Source organism: Coenobita brevimanus, chromosome 8 (assembly GCF_032717465.1).
Source record: "Coenobita brevimanus isolate Jiangsu-jjx chromosome 8, ASM3271746v2, whole genome shotgun sequence".
Taxonomy (NCBI): Eukaryota; Metazoa; Arthropoda; class Malacostraca; order Decapoda; family Coenobitidae; genus Coenobita; species Coenobita brevimanus.
The window spans coordinates 12601000-12621777 of NC_136961.1; the positions used below are offsets into that span (position 1 = coordinate 12601000).

General features: G+C 38.8%; 1 protein-coding gene across 1 annotated transcript in view; it reads left to right on the forward strand.

Annotated features, from left to right (window-relative positions):
- The first annotated feature begins 1849 nt into the window (after positions 1 to 1849).
- The window catches only part of LOC145406626 (venom carboxylesterase-6-like), a 91718-nt gene continuing 72789 nt past the window's right edge, over positions 1850 to 20778 (forward strand). The window contains exons 1-6 of the mRNA XM_080277705.1: positions 1850 to 2044; positions 2603 to 2775; positions 3575 to 3717; positions 6777 to 6832; positions 9465 to 9594; positions 10423 to 10616. Coding sequence (XP_080133831.1) covers positions 1850 to 2044; positions 2603 to 2775; positions 3575 to 3717; positions 6777 to 6832; positions 9465 to 9594; positions 10423 to 10616 — 891 coding nt within the window. The remainder of the gene's footprint in view (positions 2045 to 2602; positions 2776 to 3574; positions 3718 to 6776; positions 6833 to 9464; positions 9595 to 10422; positions 10617 to 20778) is intronic.

Below are 20778 nucleotides of genomic sequence, written 5' to 3' on the forward strand. Positions count from 1 at the left end.
AATCTCCTGGCGTTAGCAGAGTAATAATATAAGGGTTACGTCGACCATGAGAAGCTTAATGTCATTTGTAGTAATGGTACCATATCAACAGTCTCAGGTTCCTGTTGCTCACTGTCAGCTGAATACACTCATTTGGAGTTAACTGGGATAAAGCACTGGAGAAAATTAGTATATAAGGTGACTTAAAAAAACAATGTTGTTTGCATGATGCGTTTTTATTATCTATGCTATGCTAGATATAATCCTCTGAAAACAGCAAGAACCATAAAAAAAAGACATATTTACACCAAGAAGTTAACTTACTGAGTAGCATAATTATATTTTGTTTGTTCTCACTGCCAACTGGCGATTATACTCAGCACTGTAGAGACTTCTAACTGGAGAGTCAGAATATAGCCTGCATTAACTATCTCCCTAAAGCTGTATACACTTGTGTGATGTAACAAGGATAAATTATTTAAGATGTCATCGTGGTGAAGGCGTTAGTGAGTGGCAAAACAGAATATGATATATAGAGATCAACACTTAGGCACCTTTGGGTCAGTGAAATGTAATGGGATGACATTAACTGAAGTAGAACACACATAAGGGGGTTAATGGTACCTGTATTAGCAGTCTCAGAATCCCATACACACCCTTACCTGAGTTAAATAGCCTCTCATAGCGTGGAAGGGGACATATATGGTGTATACGAAGGTAGCTCTAAAAATAAGAAAGATTTTTCTTTTTTTTTCTGACATGTTATCATTTGGTTACGCTACAAGATAGGAGGTTAAGGCTATGTTTATATACAGTTAAGTTAATGTTTAATATTCATGACAAAGATTCATTACGGTATTAAAGCAATGAAGAACAAAGAGTAAAAAGGGATCAATACCTTTTGGAAAGATAACATTAGATACAAGTTAACCGGGCAAAAGCCATCCAGCCACAAAACCATAGGAGTAAGACACCTCATACATCTTACACCAAAAGCATAACACTAAAACTTGGAAGGATATTCGTAAATAATAAAAAATGAGGCACACATTTGTAAATACGTATAATGCATAACTGGCCGCGTAAAAGAAAACTGTATCCAGCATAACATCAGTTCATATCAGATTATCGAATCTCTTTCAGTTCCAGTAGGCCTGTTTTCCCAGTCAATTCCAGCATAATTCACCACTGACCCTCATGTCTGGTCGTATTGCATGCAGATTTGTAGTGTGTGTTTGATTTCATATTCGTGTGTGTGTGTGTGTGTGTGTGTGTGTGTGTGTGTGTGTGTGTGTGTGTGTGTGTGTATTTAATTCTTCCCAGTTATGAACGCACTGTGGTAGTTCTGCAGGCTAAGTCCAAACTAATTTATTCACACGAGGGAAATTCAACCGTTGCAGGGGTTACTCGAGGCAGTTTTCAACCCGATGGCCTCCTGATATTCCCTCAGATGAGGAAAATCATCTTCCTGTATCCTGGCTAGAAATACATGTTCCACAATACAATTCCTCTTGCTTGTGGAGCCAAAGAAACATTTATAATTAGCCAATCGAATTATAGTTCCATTTTGTCGGTTTCTACTTTTGTGAGAATTTCGTTCATTGACTGCTTATTTCTTGTTGCTCAATGGCAGAATAAAACAGTAATCTGGCTCTACCACCTTTGGAAAGCACTTTATCGTTTTTAGCAGCATAAATAAATGTAAATCTCTAAACGCTACTCAGCACTGACGACGAGGAAAGGACAATTGAGTCCCAACATTCATGGTGGAGACATGGTACTTCGAGGCCAAGTTACAGTGGCCCAGTGCACCACTCACTTTTTTTTCTTTCTTTTTTGTTTTTGTCAGGTTGATCAAAGAAGAGGAACAATGAGGGTTGGTATCCTTGTGGCGGCGCTACTAGTTCTGGTGGCTGCTGTAGGAGGGACTGGCAAGGCGCCGGTACTGAAGACCAAACAAGGGCACGTCTCTGGCGTGGTGGAGCAGGCGGTTAAGGGCAGGACATTCTACTCCTACTACGGCATACCCTTCGCCAAGCCTCCCCTCGGATCCCTACGCTTCAAGGTACACCATGCCGTCGTGTTAGACCACTAACTGTCCAGGACCGTCAGTATCTAGAACGAAGTTTAACTTGCTGTCAGAAAGAGTGAGAATGTTGCTAAGCTGGCCTCTTCAAGTGTTGGAATATTGTTAGAATTCCCTTTCAAAAAGGATTATGATGTCACCATAATGTATTTTAAAAACTGATAGAATGTTGCTTAACATGACTTTCAGTGTTAGTATGCTGATGTACTGCTCCTTCAAAAGAGTTAGAATATCTCCATACCAAATCTCATAAAAGGTGTTAGGCTCTGACAAAATGTAAGACTCTCACTTTAACTTTCCTAAGGCTGTGTTGAAATATTTCTAAATACCAATAGCATTACATAGTTTTGGTGCAAATGTTGTATAGCACATTTGTTGTAACCTCAAGATACGTCAATGGCCAAGTGTGGAGTCAAATTAGAAGGATGATTTGACCAGTAAGAAAGGAGAGTCATTCAAACCTCATTGCATGTTTCATTCAGTTTAATGCAATCGATCTCCTGCTCTATGATGATCGTGATGAGCCACCCGTTCCAGGACCCAGAACCAGGTGAGAAGTGGTCGGGTGTGCGAGACGGGTCGGTGATGCCTGATCCATGTTTACAGCTCGGCATCGAACCATTTACCACCAACCGCAAAGCAGAGGAGAGGGACTATTATGGCAGTGAGGACTGTCTCTACCTCAATGTCTTCACACCTAAGGTAAAACAGTCGGTCTAATTCTGTCATTATGGAGATTTCGGTATGCTATTTCCCTAGTAATTAACTCAGTACATTACAACCCAGTATCGTCTTGTACGTTATAGATGCAAACTGCTTCGGCATTAATGCAATAAAAATAACGTACAAGAGAACATTTAGGTGTATTATGCATCGTAATTCTCTGTGGAAGAGGTACTATTTACCCTCCCATGTCCAATTTGTTGACCCTTTCACGGGTTTGATGCACATTTTACTGTACGAAGTACTTTTCTCGATGAAGTTACCACAGGCTCAAAGGGCTTTATGTAGCGCATGCGTCGTAGTGAAATGTTTAAATTGGGTGTTCAAGTTTCAGATTAAATATGTTATTGAATATTCCGGAACTTCTTTAACTGCACTGAATCGTTTGGGTTTAGTTCATAAGAAACTGATATTTCGTTTTACTCGTCCACAGGGCAGCGATTTACTGAGTGGCGAGGGTATAGGTAGTGTCATATGAGCATTCTCGTTGATGGACATTTAGTGTTTATTCTGACTAATTTCAGGCGACTTGACTCAACAAAGGAAATCACCTTCAGAATTAAGATTTTACAGATTTCACAAAAGATGCATATCACATTTTCTCTTCTACACTATGTTCTGTTCAAGCACGTTATTTAATCCTAGCATGTATGGAGTCTAGCTCTTTCAGTTGAGAACAAAAAATGCAGTCAGAATAAATTCGTCTGGAAAAAAAAAAAATAAACTTGTCCCCACATCATGTTATCTGATTCCTATTGCTAATGAAGAGTTCGTGATACAGCCAAGGGACGACCCTCAGAATCTACCGGTGATGGTGTGGTTCCACGGAGGCGGATTCTTCACTGGTGGCGCCAACCAGTACCTCCCACACGTCCTTTTGGATCACGATGTGGTGCTGGTGGTGGTGCAATACCGCCTTGGCATCTTCGGTACGTACGGTTGCCAACATTTGTCAGCTTAATATCTAATCTCTTTGGCTTCTCACTTCCCTCTGTTGGCTAATGTTTTGAGGCTAAGAGAGATTTGTTATGTTTCTCTTTCAATAGATACAAAATTTCTTTTTTTTCCTCTCCTTGCTACTCTTCCTTAGCTGAGAGGAAATAGTATGTTTCTCTGCCCACAGACGACTGTTTGACAATGCTCCATTGTGGAGGGAGACATGCGTTTTATAAAACATTTGTAATAGAATTTTGGGCGAACATTTGGCCCTGGCAGCACAGTTGTGGTCAGAAGTATAGTTACCAGTCGCTATAGCGAAACTGATATTATTTTCAATTTGTCCGTCTGTCCGTGTTTCTGTTAGCACGATAACTTCGCAACCGCTCAAGATATCATCACAAAATTTAATGGTGTGTAGTAGGAAAAGAAATCGATCATGAGTTCGAAATTGGCGAAAGTAGGTCAAGGTCTGTGTGTCTCTTACCAAGATAACTTCGCAACCGCTCAAGAAATCATCACAAAATTTTACAAGTGTGTAGTAGGGATGAAAATCTCGTACAAGTTCGAAATTGGCGAAAGTGGGTAAAGGTGAAGGTCATCTTCCTAGCCGCGCTAGATATGTATTGGCTTGCGGGTGGTGTGATTCACCCCGTTGGGGACCTTTACTGTACTATCCATTTCAGACCCCATGAGGCATCATTTTTCGCAAATATATTCTAAACAAACAGTTGGATCAATATGACATTTTGGTACAGCTTGTTTGACACCGTCCCCTAATTTATGGCACTACAGTGCATTGCCAAGTATGTTTCATTAAAGAGTTTACTCTTGGCTTTGAAGGCGAAGCTGGCAAGAGCCGAGTAGACATTCGGACAAGGGAAGGTTTTACTTGACGTAGTTGTGACGTGTATCACTCCACCACCTCTCCCTCCACTCTCGTCTTCCCCTGTTCGAATGTCTTCTCGGCTCTTGCCAGTTTCGCCTTCAAAGCCAAGAGTAAACTCCTTAATGAAACAGGCTTGGCACTGTAGTGCCATAAATTAGGGGACGGTGTCAAACAAGCTGTGCCAAAATGTCATATTGATCCAACTGTTCGTTAGAACATATTTGCAAAAAACGATGCCTCGTGGGGTCTGAAATGGATAGTAGTTAAATTAAATATTGACTGATAACGAGAAAGTGAATACTGACTTCTGAAACCCAGTGATGCAATAATCCCTTTAACAAACTTCTCAGAAAATTTTCCAAGATTTTTAATACTGTTTGACTGATGTTACTGATCAGTATCATGCATATGAGGAGTGATAATGTCCAACATGATCATCGCAACTCATGACATCTCAAGGAACTTGATCTGTTATCATCTGAATGTACATGACAACAAATATACTCGGTGACTGCTTCTGCCGTACCTTCAGGGGAAAAAAAATGGTCTGGTACTAAGTAGGAAACAGCGCTTATAATCTATCTATGCTTGGCTCCACCATCCCTTCGCGCCGAAGTTGTCAGATGCCGCCATTACTCATATCCATGTATCTTGCATTCCATTCATTCATCTATACATTTATATCTAACCTAAATATCCTCATGATTATCCACTAATCTATCTCTTCCCACAGATTCATGTATGAGTACAGTATTTACGTATCCTTCCATTCACTCACCTAACATCCAGTATCAATCATTTTTCCATCCATCTATCTATCTATCTATCTATCTATCTATTGAATGCTAACACTAATTCCTGCACAAACTTCTTCCACTAAAATTTACCTACAAATTACCGTCATACCTATCTCACCAAAACTCAAAACCACATGTATTCAAACTTTCCCAGACTAATGAAAGCGTACCAAAAGTAAGCTCTCTATTGTATTTTGTTTTTCTCTTGGAAGGAACTGTTACTGCGGGCCATGGCCTTTGGTTCCTTCTTCCTCGCATAAAAAAAAAAAAAAAAAAAAAAGCTGAAATTATAGAGCCCTAAATAACTCGACAACAAGCATACTAGAGCAAAACTAAGGAATTTCAGCCCCATTCCACACTACTCCATTACCTTTTAGCTCTCTCTTCACATTCCTAAATGTTAAACACTGAATTATCAAAATTTTGAAACATTCTGAACCTTATGACAGAGAACGAGTCCCATGGTACAACGATGTAGGCGTGCCTGGTGTTGAAATGGCTGTTGTATAATTATCGGACCATTCAATATTCAAAATTTCAGTAACTTTACAATTTAGTAACTCAGTGGCGAAGGTGTTTCTATGACTGGCCTCTGCTAGGGTCAAGCAACTGTACTGATGAGAAAATATCATATGGGAGTGATATATGACTACAACAGGTTTACCTACATGGGATAGAATCATCCGGTATGTTTCAGTAGCCATTGTCTGTGGTGTCATAGTTTCTCACATTGAATATGCACAGTTTATATTTCAATGGGGAGAACAGATTTTGGACATAGCTATGAATACACTTTATAGTATTCAGTATTTAAAGTGAAGTGACTTTAAAATCTTGTCATGAAGTTTTTAAAACCCAAGAAACTTAACATCTAATTGTGTAAGAGATTTGAAAGTGTACGGCTAAAACTATGAGCAAAATTACTGACCACAGTTGTACTAGCGTTTGCCAGAACATCCTTGCCAGCTGATGCCACTGAAAGTGTAACATTAAATACATTTGTGATGGCGGTATGAAGAACACAATAAATGAGGAGAAGGAGCAAGGATGCCCTCTAGCATATGAAGAGTAATGAAAAATATGGAAGTTAGAACTTAAAACAGTCAAAGGATTGTCGGTAAACATTTGCTGCTGAAAGTACACACAGTCAACTGTGCGTTTCGGTGGAAAGGTCTGATGATATCCTAAATTAAATTATCAGTATAGCTGGTAAATATAAAAAACAAACATCAGTTTATTGTCATCTGAATGTGCATATACTGTAATAATAGTACTGACTAGGAAATGTCACTAGCAACAGACAGAGAGACGGAGGCAGACAGACACACAATAATTACTACTAAATGGCTACCATTTTATCAAACAGGATTCATCTCAACTGAGGATCAAGTGATGCCTGGCAATTTAGGACTCAAAGACCAGGTACTGTATTCAAAATCTACATTTTATATTAACTGTACCTGTGTGTGTGTCTTGAAACTTCCTGAGTCATTGTTATACTTATGTGACAGAGTATACTGGGTGAGGCCGTGGGTATGTACATGGGTGGGATGGCGGGTGAGTACTAGAAAAATAGAACCATGGTGGATGAGTTCATGGTGTGAATGGATCCAGGGTAGGAATAGGCCCATGTGGGGAAGAAGGGCCATGTGTAATACACCTCTGGGGAAATGTGCCCAAGTGCGAACATAGGTCCATCATGAAAAAATAGGTCTGTGAGGGAAATAGGTTCATGGGTAAAAACATCCATCTGAGGATGGAGTGTTTCCTCTTGGGAAAAATTAGGTCTATGAAGGAAAATAGGTTCATGAGAGGGAAAAAAAAAAGCCTTGTAAAAAAAAATGGGTTCACGGTGAAAATAGGTCCAAGGGAAATGACTGACAGAAAATGGGTACATGGTGGAAAACAGGTCCATGAGGGAGAAGAGGTCCATGAGGAATACAGATCTATGGGAAAATAGGTCCCTGGGAAACAATAGGTCTATTTTAAACATGAGTGAATATGGATGCATGGGGAAAATACGACTATAAGGTACAATAGGTCAGTCGAGAAAAACAGGCCGCTGTGAAAAATATTGTATGACTGTACAGGAGCAGGTCCATTGAGGAAAACAGGTGCGTGAGGGTAGATAGCCTACCTATTGGGTACAGATGAAGACAGGTTTATGTCTTTGGGCATAAGTAATGTATAAAATTGGTTGTTCAAAGTTTTATATTTCTAAGTTCAAATCGTGTGTAAGGGTGCTTGTTTATAGTTTTATCTCCTGCAAAAGATTGCTTGTTTAAAATTTCATATTCTGAACTCAGTGATACATAGGATCCTTGAAATAAAATGGAATTAGACATTTTGAAGAATTAATTAAAGGACGAACCCCAGAATATGGGTCTATGAACTTGTCGACTTTGGGCCGACTGGTGGAGGACAGTAAGCTAATTACTTTTTTTTTTTTTTTTTTTTTTTTCAAACTCCCACAAACAAGAACCCTTGCTGCTAATGGGCCAAATTGCTTATGAGATTACTTTTATATAATTTTATCTACTTCAGTTATATACAGGATTCCTTGTTTATAGAATTATCTTTCTTGTGATTCACTTGTATGTATGAAAACTTATTTTTCTTTTTTATCTCCATTGACAACAGCTACCTAACATTTCGTTGCCAAACCACAGTGAATATTTTTATAAGCATGAATTATGTATACGAGTCTAAATGTGTGTTATTTATCTTGTCTTTGTTGAAACACTTCACAGTCAAACTTTGGTACGTATTTTTTAGCTGAACTTGTTCATAAGAGTGATGATTTATGTGTTCATCTTCATTCAGAACAATTATTAAACTTTGCACAACCAAACAAGACTGAATATTCTTGAGCTCATGTTGTATGCAATATATATCTATATCTATCTGTCTATCTATCTATCTATCTATCTATCTATCTATACTGTATATATATATATATATATAAATATATACATACAATATATATATATATATATACATACAATATATATATATATATATATATATATATATATATATATATATATATATATATATATATATATATATATATATATATATATATATATATATATATATATATATATATATATATATATATATATATATATACAGTATCTATCTATCTATATATATACAGTATCTATCTATCTATATATATACAGTATCTATCTATCTATATATATACAGTATCTATCTATCTATATATATACAGTATCTATCTATCTATATATATACAGTATCTATCTATCTATATATATATTTGTTTGTCATCATCATCATCGCCATCCAGACCTCATTCCCACCTTGAGGTGAGGCAGGGTCCAGAGATCTAAAAAAAAGTTGATGGAATTCTCTCTCTCTCTCTCTCTCTCTCTCTCTCTCTCTCTCTCTCTCCATACATTCCCTTAACCAGGTAACAGATACGTAACAAACAAACTTGCATGAATACTGAACACATCAAACCGATGACGTATTTATCATTTTAAGCTGGCTACCATGGAGATTTTTATTTTTTTTTTTTCAAAAGTAGAAGGAACATTAGTAGTGAACTGGTAACTAAGGGCTATATTTATCACCTCAGTTTGAGAAGTTATTTCAAAGCAAAAGGAAATCGTCTTTGACATAAATCAAATGAAGTAAAAATTACACCATTATCGTGTAGGGGTCAAAGGGAAAGCACAAACAAACAAGAAGTTATTGCTGTTGTTAATGCACTGCTATATAGGTTTGCCCACTAAAATGGGGGGTTAACAACAGAGATTCACTGCCAATCCAGCCATATATTCTTTCTGTAAATGAAAACTGTTATATCATGAAGAACAAGAGATCCGGGATCATTCTGCAGCCTTCCTTCCTCGTCTGACCTGTAGAAACTAAGTAATTTATGTATGTCTGTGAATCAGCGTCTGGCTGGTATGATCCCACTTTGAAACGCTGTCTGTCATTCCTGCAAAAGCAAAGTTACGAAGTTGGATTGATCGTAGGGTCGTTAGGGAATCTCCCTCAAAAGCCTTTGTCAATACTTCCCCAGACACAAGCTCTGCACTGGATCCACAAGAACATAGATCACTTTGGCGGTGACGAAAACCAGGTTACTATTTTCGGCGAGAGTGCAGGAGGAGTATCGGTCATTCATCAAATGTTGACACCAGCCGCTAGAGGTAAGGGAGGATTTTTATCTATCTTTCTACCTAGCTACTGTATCTATCTATCTAGCTATATGTCTTTCCTATGACGCCTTAATCATGGAGGGGGTGGCAAAAACAAATCACTTCCATATCACCCTGTTCACTGCATGAAGGCTGCCTTCCTTCCAATTTACCCCTGATTGCGGAAGACAGAGTGACATGGGGACAATTTGGTGATACTTGCAGTTAAGATCTGATTTTTTTCTTTGGCTGCAGCCGTAATACTACTGGAAGTTGTTACAGCTTGAAATCTGTATACGTTTAACGTTTACCTGAGAACACTTGAATATATGTTATTATTGTCATGTATTATCATAGTCAACAGTTTGCCGACAGTTCTCCTGCCGACGCTAATCCTTTAATTGTTAAACAAGGTGTTTGTGTATGATACATATACCGCAGCACAATGAAGTACAGAACAAACTGGTTTCAGTAAGGATATTCTCTGATATGTTGAGATGTAAGAAACGTTCAAGTGCACAACGTTGGCAAAGGACTTTCGGTGAGCTATTTCTCATGTTAGTTCATAATTCGTTCGGTTACAAAAACACCTAGATACAACTATGAGAAGTAGATCCAACTATGGTCGATTTGTTTCTGTTTGACGGAACTGGGTCACTCCCATAACCTTAGTCGTGGTTGCAGGAAAATCAAGAGCCTTAGTTATGAGGAAGAAAAAAATGTCCTTGATTACTTAGAAAATCGATGCCCCAGTCTGATTATGAAGTCTTGAACTGAGCCGAAGAAGGGTAGGCATCACTGTCAGGTTTCGGTATATAAACAATAACTACTCCCCAACAGGACTATTCTCCCGCGTGATCGCTCAGTCTGGTAGCGCCCTGTGTCCATGGGCCGTCACCCGCACTGCTGCCCAGACCGCCAAGAAGATCGCCATGGCCCTATCCTGCCCCACCGACCAAGGCAGCCAGAAAATGCTGACGTGTCTCCAGGTTCTCGACGCACGCCAGATCGTCTACCAAACATACGACTTGTTTGTGAGTGTACTGATAGTGTACTTGGGACATTTGCGGGTCCAGGATAACTAAGCTAAAATTAATCTCACATCTTATCTCATATTTTCATTTGCAAAAAACAGAGGGAAGTTTCAACTTCCGCCCTTATTTAGCATTCTTCCACTTATAAATGTTGTCACTATGATCTGATTTTGTAGAGGGAAAGGGAACAGGGACGACTCTATACTCTTCGTCAGTCCTGTAGAAAGAACGCTGAATTCCAGAGGAAGGTGTTAGTTAGTTTGTTCGTGTATTTCAGCTGTGATTTGTACTGCATGAACCTTATAACACTGGCTTTGTACGTTTCGTACCACCTCTTCATCAACAATTTATTCAGCACATTACATATTTTACCTCTAGTATCCTCCCTACAAAAGCTGCTGTGCCTTGATCATTCAGTGCTTGTCTCTCTGTATGGAAACTGGCTGTCATCCTGCTGGTGGAACCTTTTCGATTAGGTCCAATGGGAGTAGGTTCACCAGGGAAGTAGGTCCATGGGAAAAGCAGGTTCATGGAAATGTAGGTCCATGCAGTGAACAGGAATCTCATCTCCTGGAGGTGAAAGAGGTCCATCAGAGAATGAGGTAATTCCTCTCAAGGGGGACAATAGGTCCATGGGGTAATAGGTATGTTCCACATGAAGGACTCTGCATCCATGAGGCAGTGGTAAGATCCTCCTTATAACTGGAAAAGGTCCATGAGGAATAGGTACTGTAAGTTTTCCAATGTGGGGGAAATATATGCACGCTGGGAATAGGCCATTGGGAGAAATTGGTCCATAGAGGAATAGGTCCCAAGGAGAAATGGGCGTGGCATGGAAAATAGGACCAGTGACTTACGATAGGTCCATGGGAGAAAGTAGAACATGAGAGCAAGAGAGCAAGTAGGTCCTGGCGGGAGTAACTGTCTCCTCACAATGAGAAAATCTTTTATGGTGAGATATGGAGAAATGGCGTTCCCCCGAGCTAGACCCTGTATTCGATCATATAGCCCCGCTAGGTTACAGGAGCGCGCTACCACTCCCGGCACGGCAGTCCCGGGCGAGGCTCGAACTCGCAATCCCCCGATTACGAGCTTGATGCTCTACCATTGAGCCACCGTGCCCCCTCTTTTATGGTGAGAAGTTGGGCTCATGGAGAAAACTGGCCAATGCAGGAACAAGTCTATGGAGGAAAAATTGATAGACAGTGAATTGACCCCCTAGCTAATGAAGCCCATGCCGGGCTTGTGTTGCTCATGTCCTTGCCGTTACTGGGTCAGAAGTACTACAGTAATGTACAATAATCTTGTGTTTGTAAATAAGTAAAAATATTTGTATTTCCAATAAGAGAACATAATACATAAATCAATACAATACGAAGTAAGAAGCGGGACCGTCTGCCGAGGCGGAGCTCCTTGGCAGACATGATAGTGGTTATATTGTTTCTTAGATTTAGTACAGGCAAATACACAAATTTAAAATCCTGTATTATATATACATAAACACATTTTACATATTACACATTACATATGCATGCACACATATACAGATATACACACATACATACACATGCCCACACATACACACATATATGCATACATAAATAACATTACCCAGAAATTACGAACACTGTAGAGTAAATAAATAACCTTTAATTTTCCTTTTAAATGAAGATCTATTACATGAGTTAATAAGATCCTTTATATTTGCAGACAGAGAGTTCCATAACTGAGGACCGGTACATACCGTAGGGTGCTCTTTTTAAAAAGAACTGTTCGAAATTGTGACATATGTGATTAATGTTATTCCCTCTAGCGTTATTAATAGTGTTTACCAATGTAAAATCTTATTTCCTGAGCAGTCTTTGATATCATTAAAAACAAATAACAAAAGAAAATATTTATGAACAAATTGAAACTTGAGCAGTTTTGCAGACATATGTTGTCAGTGGAGTCAGATTTACCTTTATAATATATGCATCTCAGAATTTTCTTCTGTGCTACTACTACTCTGTTTAAGAATGATGGCCAGGTACAGCCCCACACAGACACACAGTAGATAAGGTGAGAGTAACATAACGTATAATATAAGCTAATCGTAGCTTCAGTGGTAAGCTGATAGCGGATCCAATATAGTACACCACACAATTTTGATAGTTTCGTGCATACTGCATTAATGTGATAACTCCATTTAAAATTTTCATCGATATAGATGCCAAGAAACTTTGTGTTGTCAACCCGTGTTATTATTTCACCTTCTAATATCAAAGGAGGCATACTGTCACAGAACGATTTTGAAAGAAAGGATAATTAGTTTTGGTCACATTTAACTGTAGTTTATTACATTTAACCAACTTAACAATTGAATTCAACTTTCTGCTCAAATTAGTGTGTAAAAAGGTAATATTCTTATCTGCTAATAGAAGATTGGTGTCATCAGCATACACGTATATAACAAAACTGAAATTGGAACTAGCACAAGTTATATCATTAGTATAGATAAAGAACAAAATAGGGCCCAAAACTGATTCCTGAGGTACTCCTTTTGATATAGATTTAAAAAGAGAATACTTAGAATTATAATTGACTGCTTGCGACCTGTTATTGATGTAGTTCTTAAATAGCTGCAGTGGTACACCTCTAATTCCAACATGTTTTAATTTGTCAATTATTATGATGGTTCAAAGAATGAAAAGCTTTGGATAAATCAGTAAACACCCCTGTAACATACAACTTTTCTTCCAAATATTCATATACATTTTTAACAGATTGTAGCACAGCCGACTTTGTAGATCGATTCCGTCGAAATTCAGATTGACTGTCACTGAGTAAATTATTATTTTCAAGATAGTAAGACGAATGCAGATGGCTTATTCAATTATTTTACTGAACGCCAGAAATATTGAAATTGGACGATAGTTGTTGTTATCATCCTTACTACCAAACTTATGCAAGGGAATCACTTTGGCCATTTTTAGTTTATCTGGAAAAATCCCTGTGCGAAATGCAAGGTTAATTATATGCGCAATTGGAGTTGAAATTGTTGTTGAGTTGTGCTTCAATAATTTAGGAAGAAATTCATCATAACCAGCAGCGGTAGGTTTTAGCGCTTTTAAGTATTGCTTAATTTCAATATTATTCACGGGAGAAAGATACATTGAGAAGTGAGGTGGGTTTTGTATACACTGTAGACATGCGGTTTCGTTACTTGTGTTAGAGGAGGATACATTTCCATAATTTAGAAAAATGTTGTTGAATGCACTGGCTATATCATTAGAATGGGGTTTCAAGTTAATTGTGTGTTTAGCTACGGTACTATTATCTCTGCCGAGTAGAGAATTAATAGTCTTTCAGTGAGATTTAGGATTCCCTTGGTTTTCTTTTAATTGATCCTTACTTATTTTAAGTAGTCCTCAATATAGATGTTAATTTATTTCGGTATAATTTGTATATTTTCCCATATGTTATTGGCCATTTTTTAGCCAACCTTTCTAGTCTGTGTTTTTCTTTAATACTCTTTTTTAGTGCTAAAGTAATATATGGATTTTGCTCATTCTTGTTATATATATTATGGGATTTTAATGTAAAATGTTTCTTGAATAAGACATTGAAGCTATCATAAAAATAGTTGTATGCTTCATTTGGGCATTGAGACTCAAGTACATTGGACCAACTTAAATGAGATAGCTCTTTACTGAAACTGTCCATTGAGGCATTTTTTATAATCCTCGCTTGAAAATACTTCAGGGCACTTTTATTTACGTTTTAAAGATTAAACTGGGCAATTATGGGAAAATGATCTTTTATATCTCTATGTATTATGAAGTTAGCTTTATTTAATTCTGCTGTTGAAGTCCAAATACGATCAATAAGTGTGGCAGTTGTGTCTGTTACTCAAGTAGGTTTCGAAGAGATAGGTACACCCACGAGCAAAAGTTCGCCGACAGTCCCTGCCAGGCATATTTTTGCGAACAAAGCCCACAGATGGCGCAGCAATCGTCCGCCAGAGTAAGGGAGAAGGGGAGATACAGAGAGGGGGAGGGGGAGGGAGGGTGGCAACGAGACGGGAAGAGGGTGGGAGGCAACGAAACGGGAAGGGGGAGGGAGGCAACGAGACGGGAGGGAGAGGGAGGTAACAAGACAGGGGAGGGAGAAAGCCTGTGGCGATGGTAAATGGCACATATCGGATGTTTTATTATTATTATTATTATTATTATTATTATTATTATTATTATAAGTGATAAGTATGAATGTACTAGCTTTAGAGGTATAAGTCTGTTGAGTGTTGTAGGTAAGGTGTATGGTAGAGTGTTAATTATGAGAGTTAGAGAGGGTACAGAGGGAGTGATTGGTGATCAGCAGTGTGGCTTTAGGAGAGAGAGGGGATGCGTGGATCAGGTGTTTGCGGTGAGACAAGTGTGTGAAAAGTATTTAGCAAAAGGCAAGGATGTGTTTTGGGCATTTGTGGATTTAGAGAAAGCGTATGATAGAATTGATAGGGAGGCTTTGTGGACTGTTTTAAGATTGTATGGACTTGATGGTAGGTTACTAAAAGGGGTGAAAAGTTTTTATGTAAATAGTAGAGCGTGTGTAAGAGTGGGAAATGCTGTAAGTGATTGGTTTCCTGTGAGAGTGGGGCTGCGACAGGGATGTGTGATGTCGCCTTCGTTGTTTAATATTTACATGGATGGTATTGTAAGGGAGGTGAATGCAAGAGTTTTAGGTGAGGTCTGAGTCTGGTGAATGTTGATGGTGGAGAGTGGAATCTGAAGCAGCTGCTGTTTGCAGATGATACTGCACTGGTGGCTGATTCAGAGGAGAGATTGAGACAGTTTGTAGACGAGTTTGGAAGGGTATGTGGAAGGAGGAAATTGAAAGTAAATGAAATAAGAGTAAAGTGATGAAGTGTACGAGGTTGATAGATGGTAGGGGGATGAATATAGTTTTGAATGGCGAGTTGCTTGAGGAGGTAGAGTGTTTTAAATATCTAGGGTCACATGTTGCTGTGGATGGAAGAATAGATGCAGAAGTGAAGTTTAGAGTAAATGAAGTAGGAAAGGTGCTGGGAGGAATGAAAAAAATGTTTAGATGCCGTTCGCTTAGAATGGATGTAAAGAGAAGGCTGTATGAGGGTGTTGTGGTACCGACTGCATTATATGGGGCTGAAACATGGAATATGGGTGTAGCAGAGAGGAAAAGTTTGAATGTAATGGAGATGAGGTGTCTGAGGAGTATGTGTGGAGTGACGCGTATGGATCGAGTGCGGAACGATGAAGTGCGAAGGAGAACTGGAGTTCTTCGGGAGATGACTGGTAGAGTTGAGCAGAGGGTGTTGCGATGGTTTGGGCATATGGAGAGAATGGATAATGAGCGATTGGTGAAAAAGATAACTAGATCTGATGTGAGAGGTGTAAGGCTGAGAGGAAGACCATGAATAGGATGAATGGACAGTGTGAAGAGAGCGCTGGATGCGAGAGGGATGTCTGTTGAGCAAGGAAGCGTGGCTGTGCGTGACAGAAATAAATGGAGAGAAATTGTGAAGGAATAAGTGATGACGCAGCCCTGAGAGGATATTCTCCCGCATTTGGTCTGATCAGCTAGTCAGGTCAGGTGCGGGTAAGGGGATGGGTCTGTTATGATGTGGCAGAGGTAAACCAGCTCTGCTGTCGGGCCCTGCTGCGAATGTCACTGATTGCATTGCACAGTTGACCCTTGTGCTGTGTGGTGCAGTGAGGATCTGTCCGTTTTCCCCTTGGGGCTAAGATGCGAATGAATGTGTTTGAATGGATGAGTAAATGGGGAGTGTGTCGTCCTGTCTCGGCTACCTCCCTTTCCTTGGGGGAAGCAGCCAAGGTATATAGATAGATTATTATTATTATTATTAATATTATTATTATTATGAATGAGATAAGAATAAGAAAGAAGGATGTAATCCAGCGTTAGCCCTTAGAAAACGGCTGACGTCTTTTGTATTTTTTCTGACTAATTCTAGATGATTCTTCTCGTGTGACGGAAGCACTAGTTACGTCCAAAGGCTAAAGGTTTGATAAAGTCTACAGTAGCAAGCCATTAACAACGATTTGAGTTTGATCCAGACGATCAAAATGGCCACAAGAAAATCCTCATCGTCTAATGGTTAAGGACGTAAGAAATTAACTGAATAGTGTCAGGTAACGTGAAGGTAGACTGCGAGGTAGAAGGACGTAAACTAAGAGGCAAAGGAGAGAGAGAGAGAGAGAGAGAGAGAGAGAGAGAGAGAGAGAGAGAACACATAAAGGGGAATGCTTAATTTCGAGAGAGAGAGAGAGAGAGAGAGAGAGAGAGAGAGAGAGAGAGAGAGAGAGAGAGAGAGAGAGAACAAGGAGTTAGTAAATGAAACACGTAAAGGGCAATACTTAGTTCTGAGAGAGAGAGAGAGAGAGAGAGAGAACAAGGAGTTAGCAAATGAAACACGTAAAGGGCAATACTTAGTTCTGAGAGAGAGAGAGAGAGAGAGAGAGAGAGAGAGAGAGAGAGAGAACAAGGAGTTAGCAAATGAAACACGGAAAGGGGAATGCTTAGTTTGGTGATAAGTATTTGGGAATAATATAATTACACACTTCAGAAATGCGAGGGTGAAAGGTGGCAGAAAAATTTCATTGTTGAAAGACATTATGTATTATTGCCTATCCTACTGAAGGGTATTGTTTGATCACTTCGCAGCATGGCAGCATGGCAACGCTATTGGTAGAATAGAGATGATATATATATGTGTATGTGTGTGTGTGTGTGTGTAACATCAGTATTGTAAAAATGCATCACTGGCTCTGCATTTATTTCAAAATAACATGGATAATCAAGTTTAATAACTTGAGAAGTTATTATCATAACAGTGTTTGTATCACCATCTTTCATATCTAGAGTAGGTAATTATAATTATGATTCACAAATGCTTACATCTAAACTAGGCATTGCCCTTTGCGTGTTTCATTTGTTAACTATCTCTCTCTCTCTCTCTCTCTCTCTCCTTGCCTCTTCGTTTACGTCCTTCTACCTCGCAGTCTACCTTCACGTTACCTGACACTACTCAATTAATTTCTTACTTCCTAGATTAGACGATGAGGATTTTCTTGTGGCCACTTTGATCGTCTGGATCAAATTCAAATCGTTGTTTATGGCTTGCTAGACTTTATCAGACCTTTAGCCTTTGGGCATAACTAGTGCTTCCGTCACACGAGAAAAATCGTCTGGAATTATTCAGAAAAAAATACAAAAGATGTCAGCCGTTTAATAAGGGTTGGATTACGTCCTTCTTTTCTTATACTTATGTCATATATAATAACAATAATAATAATAATAACAAACTAATAATAATAACAATAATAACAATACCAATATATCACCCAATATGTGCCATTTACCATCGCCACAGGCTTTCTCCCTCCCCGGTCGCAAAATTTTTTTTCCTGCCCAGTTCCCTCACTTTGCAGATATGGCAACGTTGCCCTGTGTTTAGTTTGGCAACGCCGCGCAGCAGTGAGCATGACTTGGGACCGAAGGGGCGCCAAAACCACTGCATAGGATAAACTTGCAGGGGCGATTGCTTGCCTATGGTAGATGGGTCAGTTGCACAGACTGTCTGAGATTATTCACGAACAACAAAGTAGACCCTTAATATGACAACAATAATTGCTTATTTTCCAATCATTATTTTACATTCAGTCCCTCACTGAAGATCAGCAAATGTGTTCCCAGCCCAATGCTATTACCAAATAGAATATATTGAGTTTATTTTTTTAATTCCTTGTTTCTCTTGATTTACTTATTTTGCACACAATGGTCTATAATGTCTCATGTCTGACCCAATGCCTGTCATCAGCACATGGGAAATAGCATATGGTGCCTGGTGCTGTGTAATATTTAATAAAGATTATACCGTAACAAATAAAGCTTTGCATTTCATCAAATACAAAAACCCTTCAAGCATACTTAACATGAAATAAAGGACATGAGAACATGAAAATAATCTGAAATGTAACCTGACATATGATTTTACTAATATACCTAAGAAAAACAAGAAAATAATCTGAAATCTAACCTGACAAATGATTTTACTAATATACCTAAGAAAAACAAGAAAATAATCTGAAATCTAACCTGACATATATACCTAAGAAAATGTCTAATGAAACATTGATATTCAGGCATCATTGATACCAATATTTCCCAGCTTGCAGCAGAAATTACCAAGGTTAACCCTTAAGAATGATCATGAAAAGCGTTTTAGGTGATAAAATATTATGGGTCATTAACCTCTCTCTCTCTCTCTCTCCTGTAAACACAGCTGATTGAATCGTACGTCTGGAAGCAATGACAAGAAATGACAGGTAAAGTAGTATAGGCCTACAACATATGTTACTGATAAGTGTTCTCAACGAACAGTCATGTACCACCCCTAAGACGTACCGCATTTTCATTAAATCAACATATAACTAATTTTAGCAAAGTGTAGAGAGTATCTTCCTTGCATACTCACTTTTTATTGATGACCCTGCATGTTATTATTTTATATTGTTTCAAGCTCTCTCTCTCTCTCTCTCTCTCTCTCTCTCAGCAGACGAGTGACGAAGTAAAGACAGTGGTATGGCCCCTTTTTATATTTATTTAAGCTAAGGCAGCGAAAACTATATGACCTCTATGTCTCTATTATTCTTTCAATCCATGTAAAATATAGATAGTCAGGTATTATATTTATAGTCAAGCATAAAAAAGGTAAATAATTGTGATGAATACTAAACCTGGCATCCGATATGGCTCACTACTGCGCGGCGTTGCCAAACTAAACACAGGGCAACGTTGCCATATGTGCAAAGTGACGGAACTGGGCAGGAAATAAAATTTCGCTCCCCGGTCTTGTTGCCTCCCTCCCCCTCCCCCTCCCCCTCCCCCTCTCTGTACCCTCCCTTTCCCTTACTCTGGCGGACGAGCGCTGCGCCCTCTATGGGCTATGTTTGGAAATATATGCCAGGCAGGGACTGTCGGCGAACTTTTGCTTGTGGGTGTACTAATGAATTACATCAAGTTTATGAACTCATTCACAAAAACATCTTCTTTGTGCTTCAAAAGATCGAGATTCCAATCACCGAAAAAATTTACACCGTGGTATATTTTAGTATTAGTATTTCCTAATAATTCATTTAGAGTATTTAAAAAAAAAACCTGCTTATCACCGCTAGAGGGTCTATAAATACAAGCAAAAAAAAATATGTTTTGTCCCTAACTGTAGTTTCTACACACAAACATTCTATGAAGGGTTTTGATATACACATATCCAGTAAACAGTTGAACAAAAACAACTGGAAATGTACATTGCAACACCACCCCCATTCCTATTCCTACAATTGTTATAAAAATTATATCCAGGAAGGTGATATAATGCAGCGAGATCCGGATCCAATCTTGTTTCAGTGAACCCCAGTACATCAATATTTAGAGAGGTGCTTGTTAGTCCATTATCAATAAAGCATCGAAGATTTATAGGAATGCTTCGGATGTTCATAGAAAGTATCATAAATGTGTCAATATTGCTTGTTAAAGCAGAAGAGCAAAGAAATACATATTCGGATTTCGGGATACACAGATTTCTCGTTTGCCTATAAAAATTATTTACGTCTAGGTCTGTATTATAATTATCGTCTTGAACAGCTAAGGGATCAAAGTTCATATTATGCAGGTAGTCAGACGAAACCGAAATTGAATCAGAATGATCATAAGCAAGAATATTAGAAAAATCTTCATTACCTAACGAGGCAAATGGTAAAAAATTAACAGGTTCCATTAATATTAAATTGGGTGGTTATTTTGTAGGCAAGATACTATTTTAAGAACAAATTGAGGTGATTAGTTTTCCTACGATCTCTGAGATCTCTTGTTACGCTGTTTAGAGTGGGGACCCATCTCATCCGACCTGCCCTGCACACTGCATTGCCTTGCATCCCCACCAGCAAGTGAACCACCAGTGACACCACCACCAGCTGCACCACCACCAGTAGCACCGTCACCAATTGTCCCATCACCACCAGTTGCACCATCAATAGTTGCACCATCGCCAGTTGCACCATCACCAGCAGTTGTACCATTTTTGGGTGCACCATCACGTCCTGCTGAACCGTCACGTCCAGTTGTA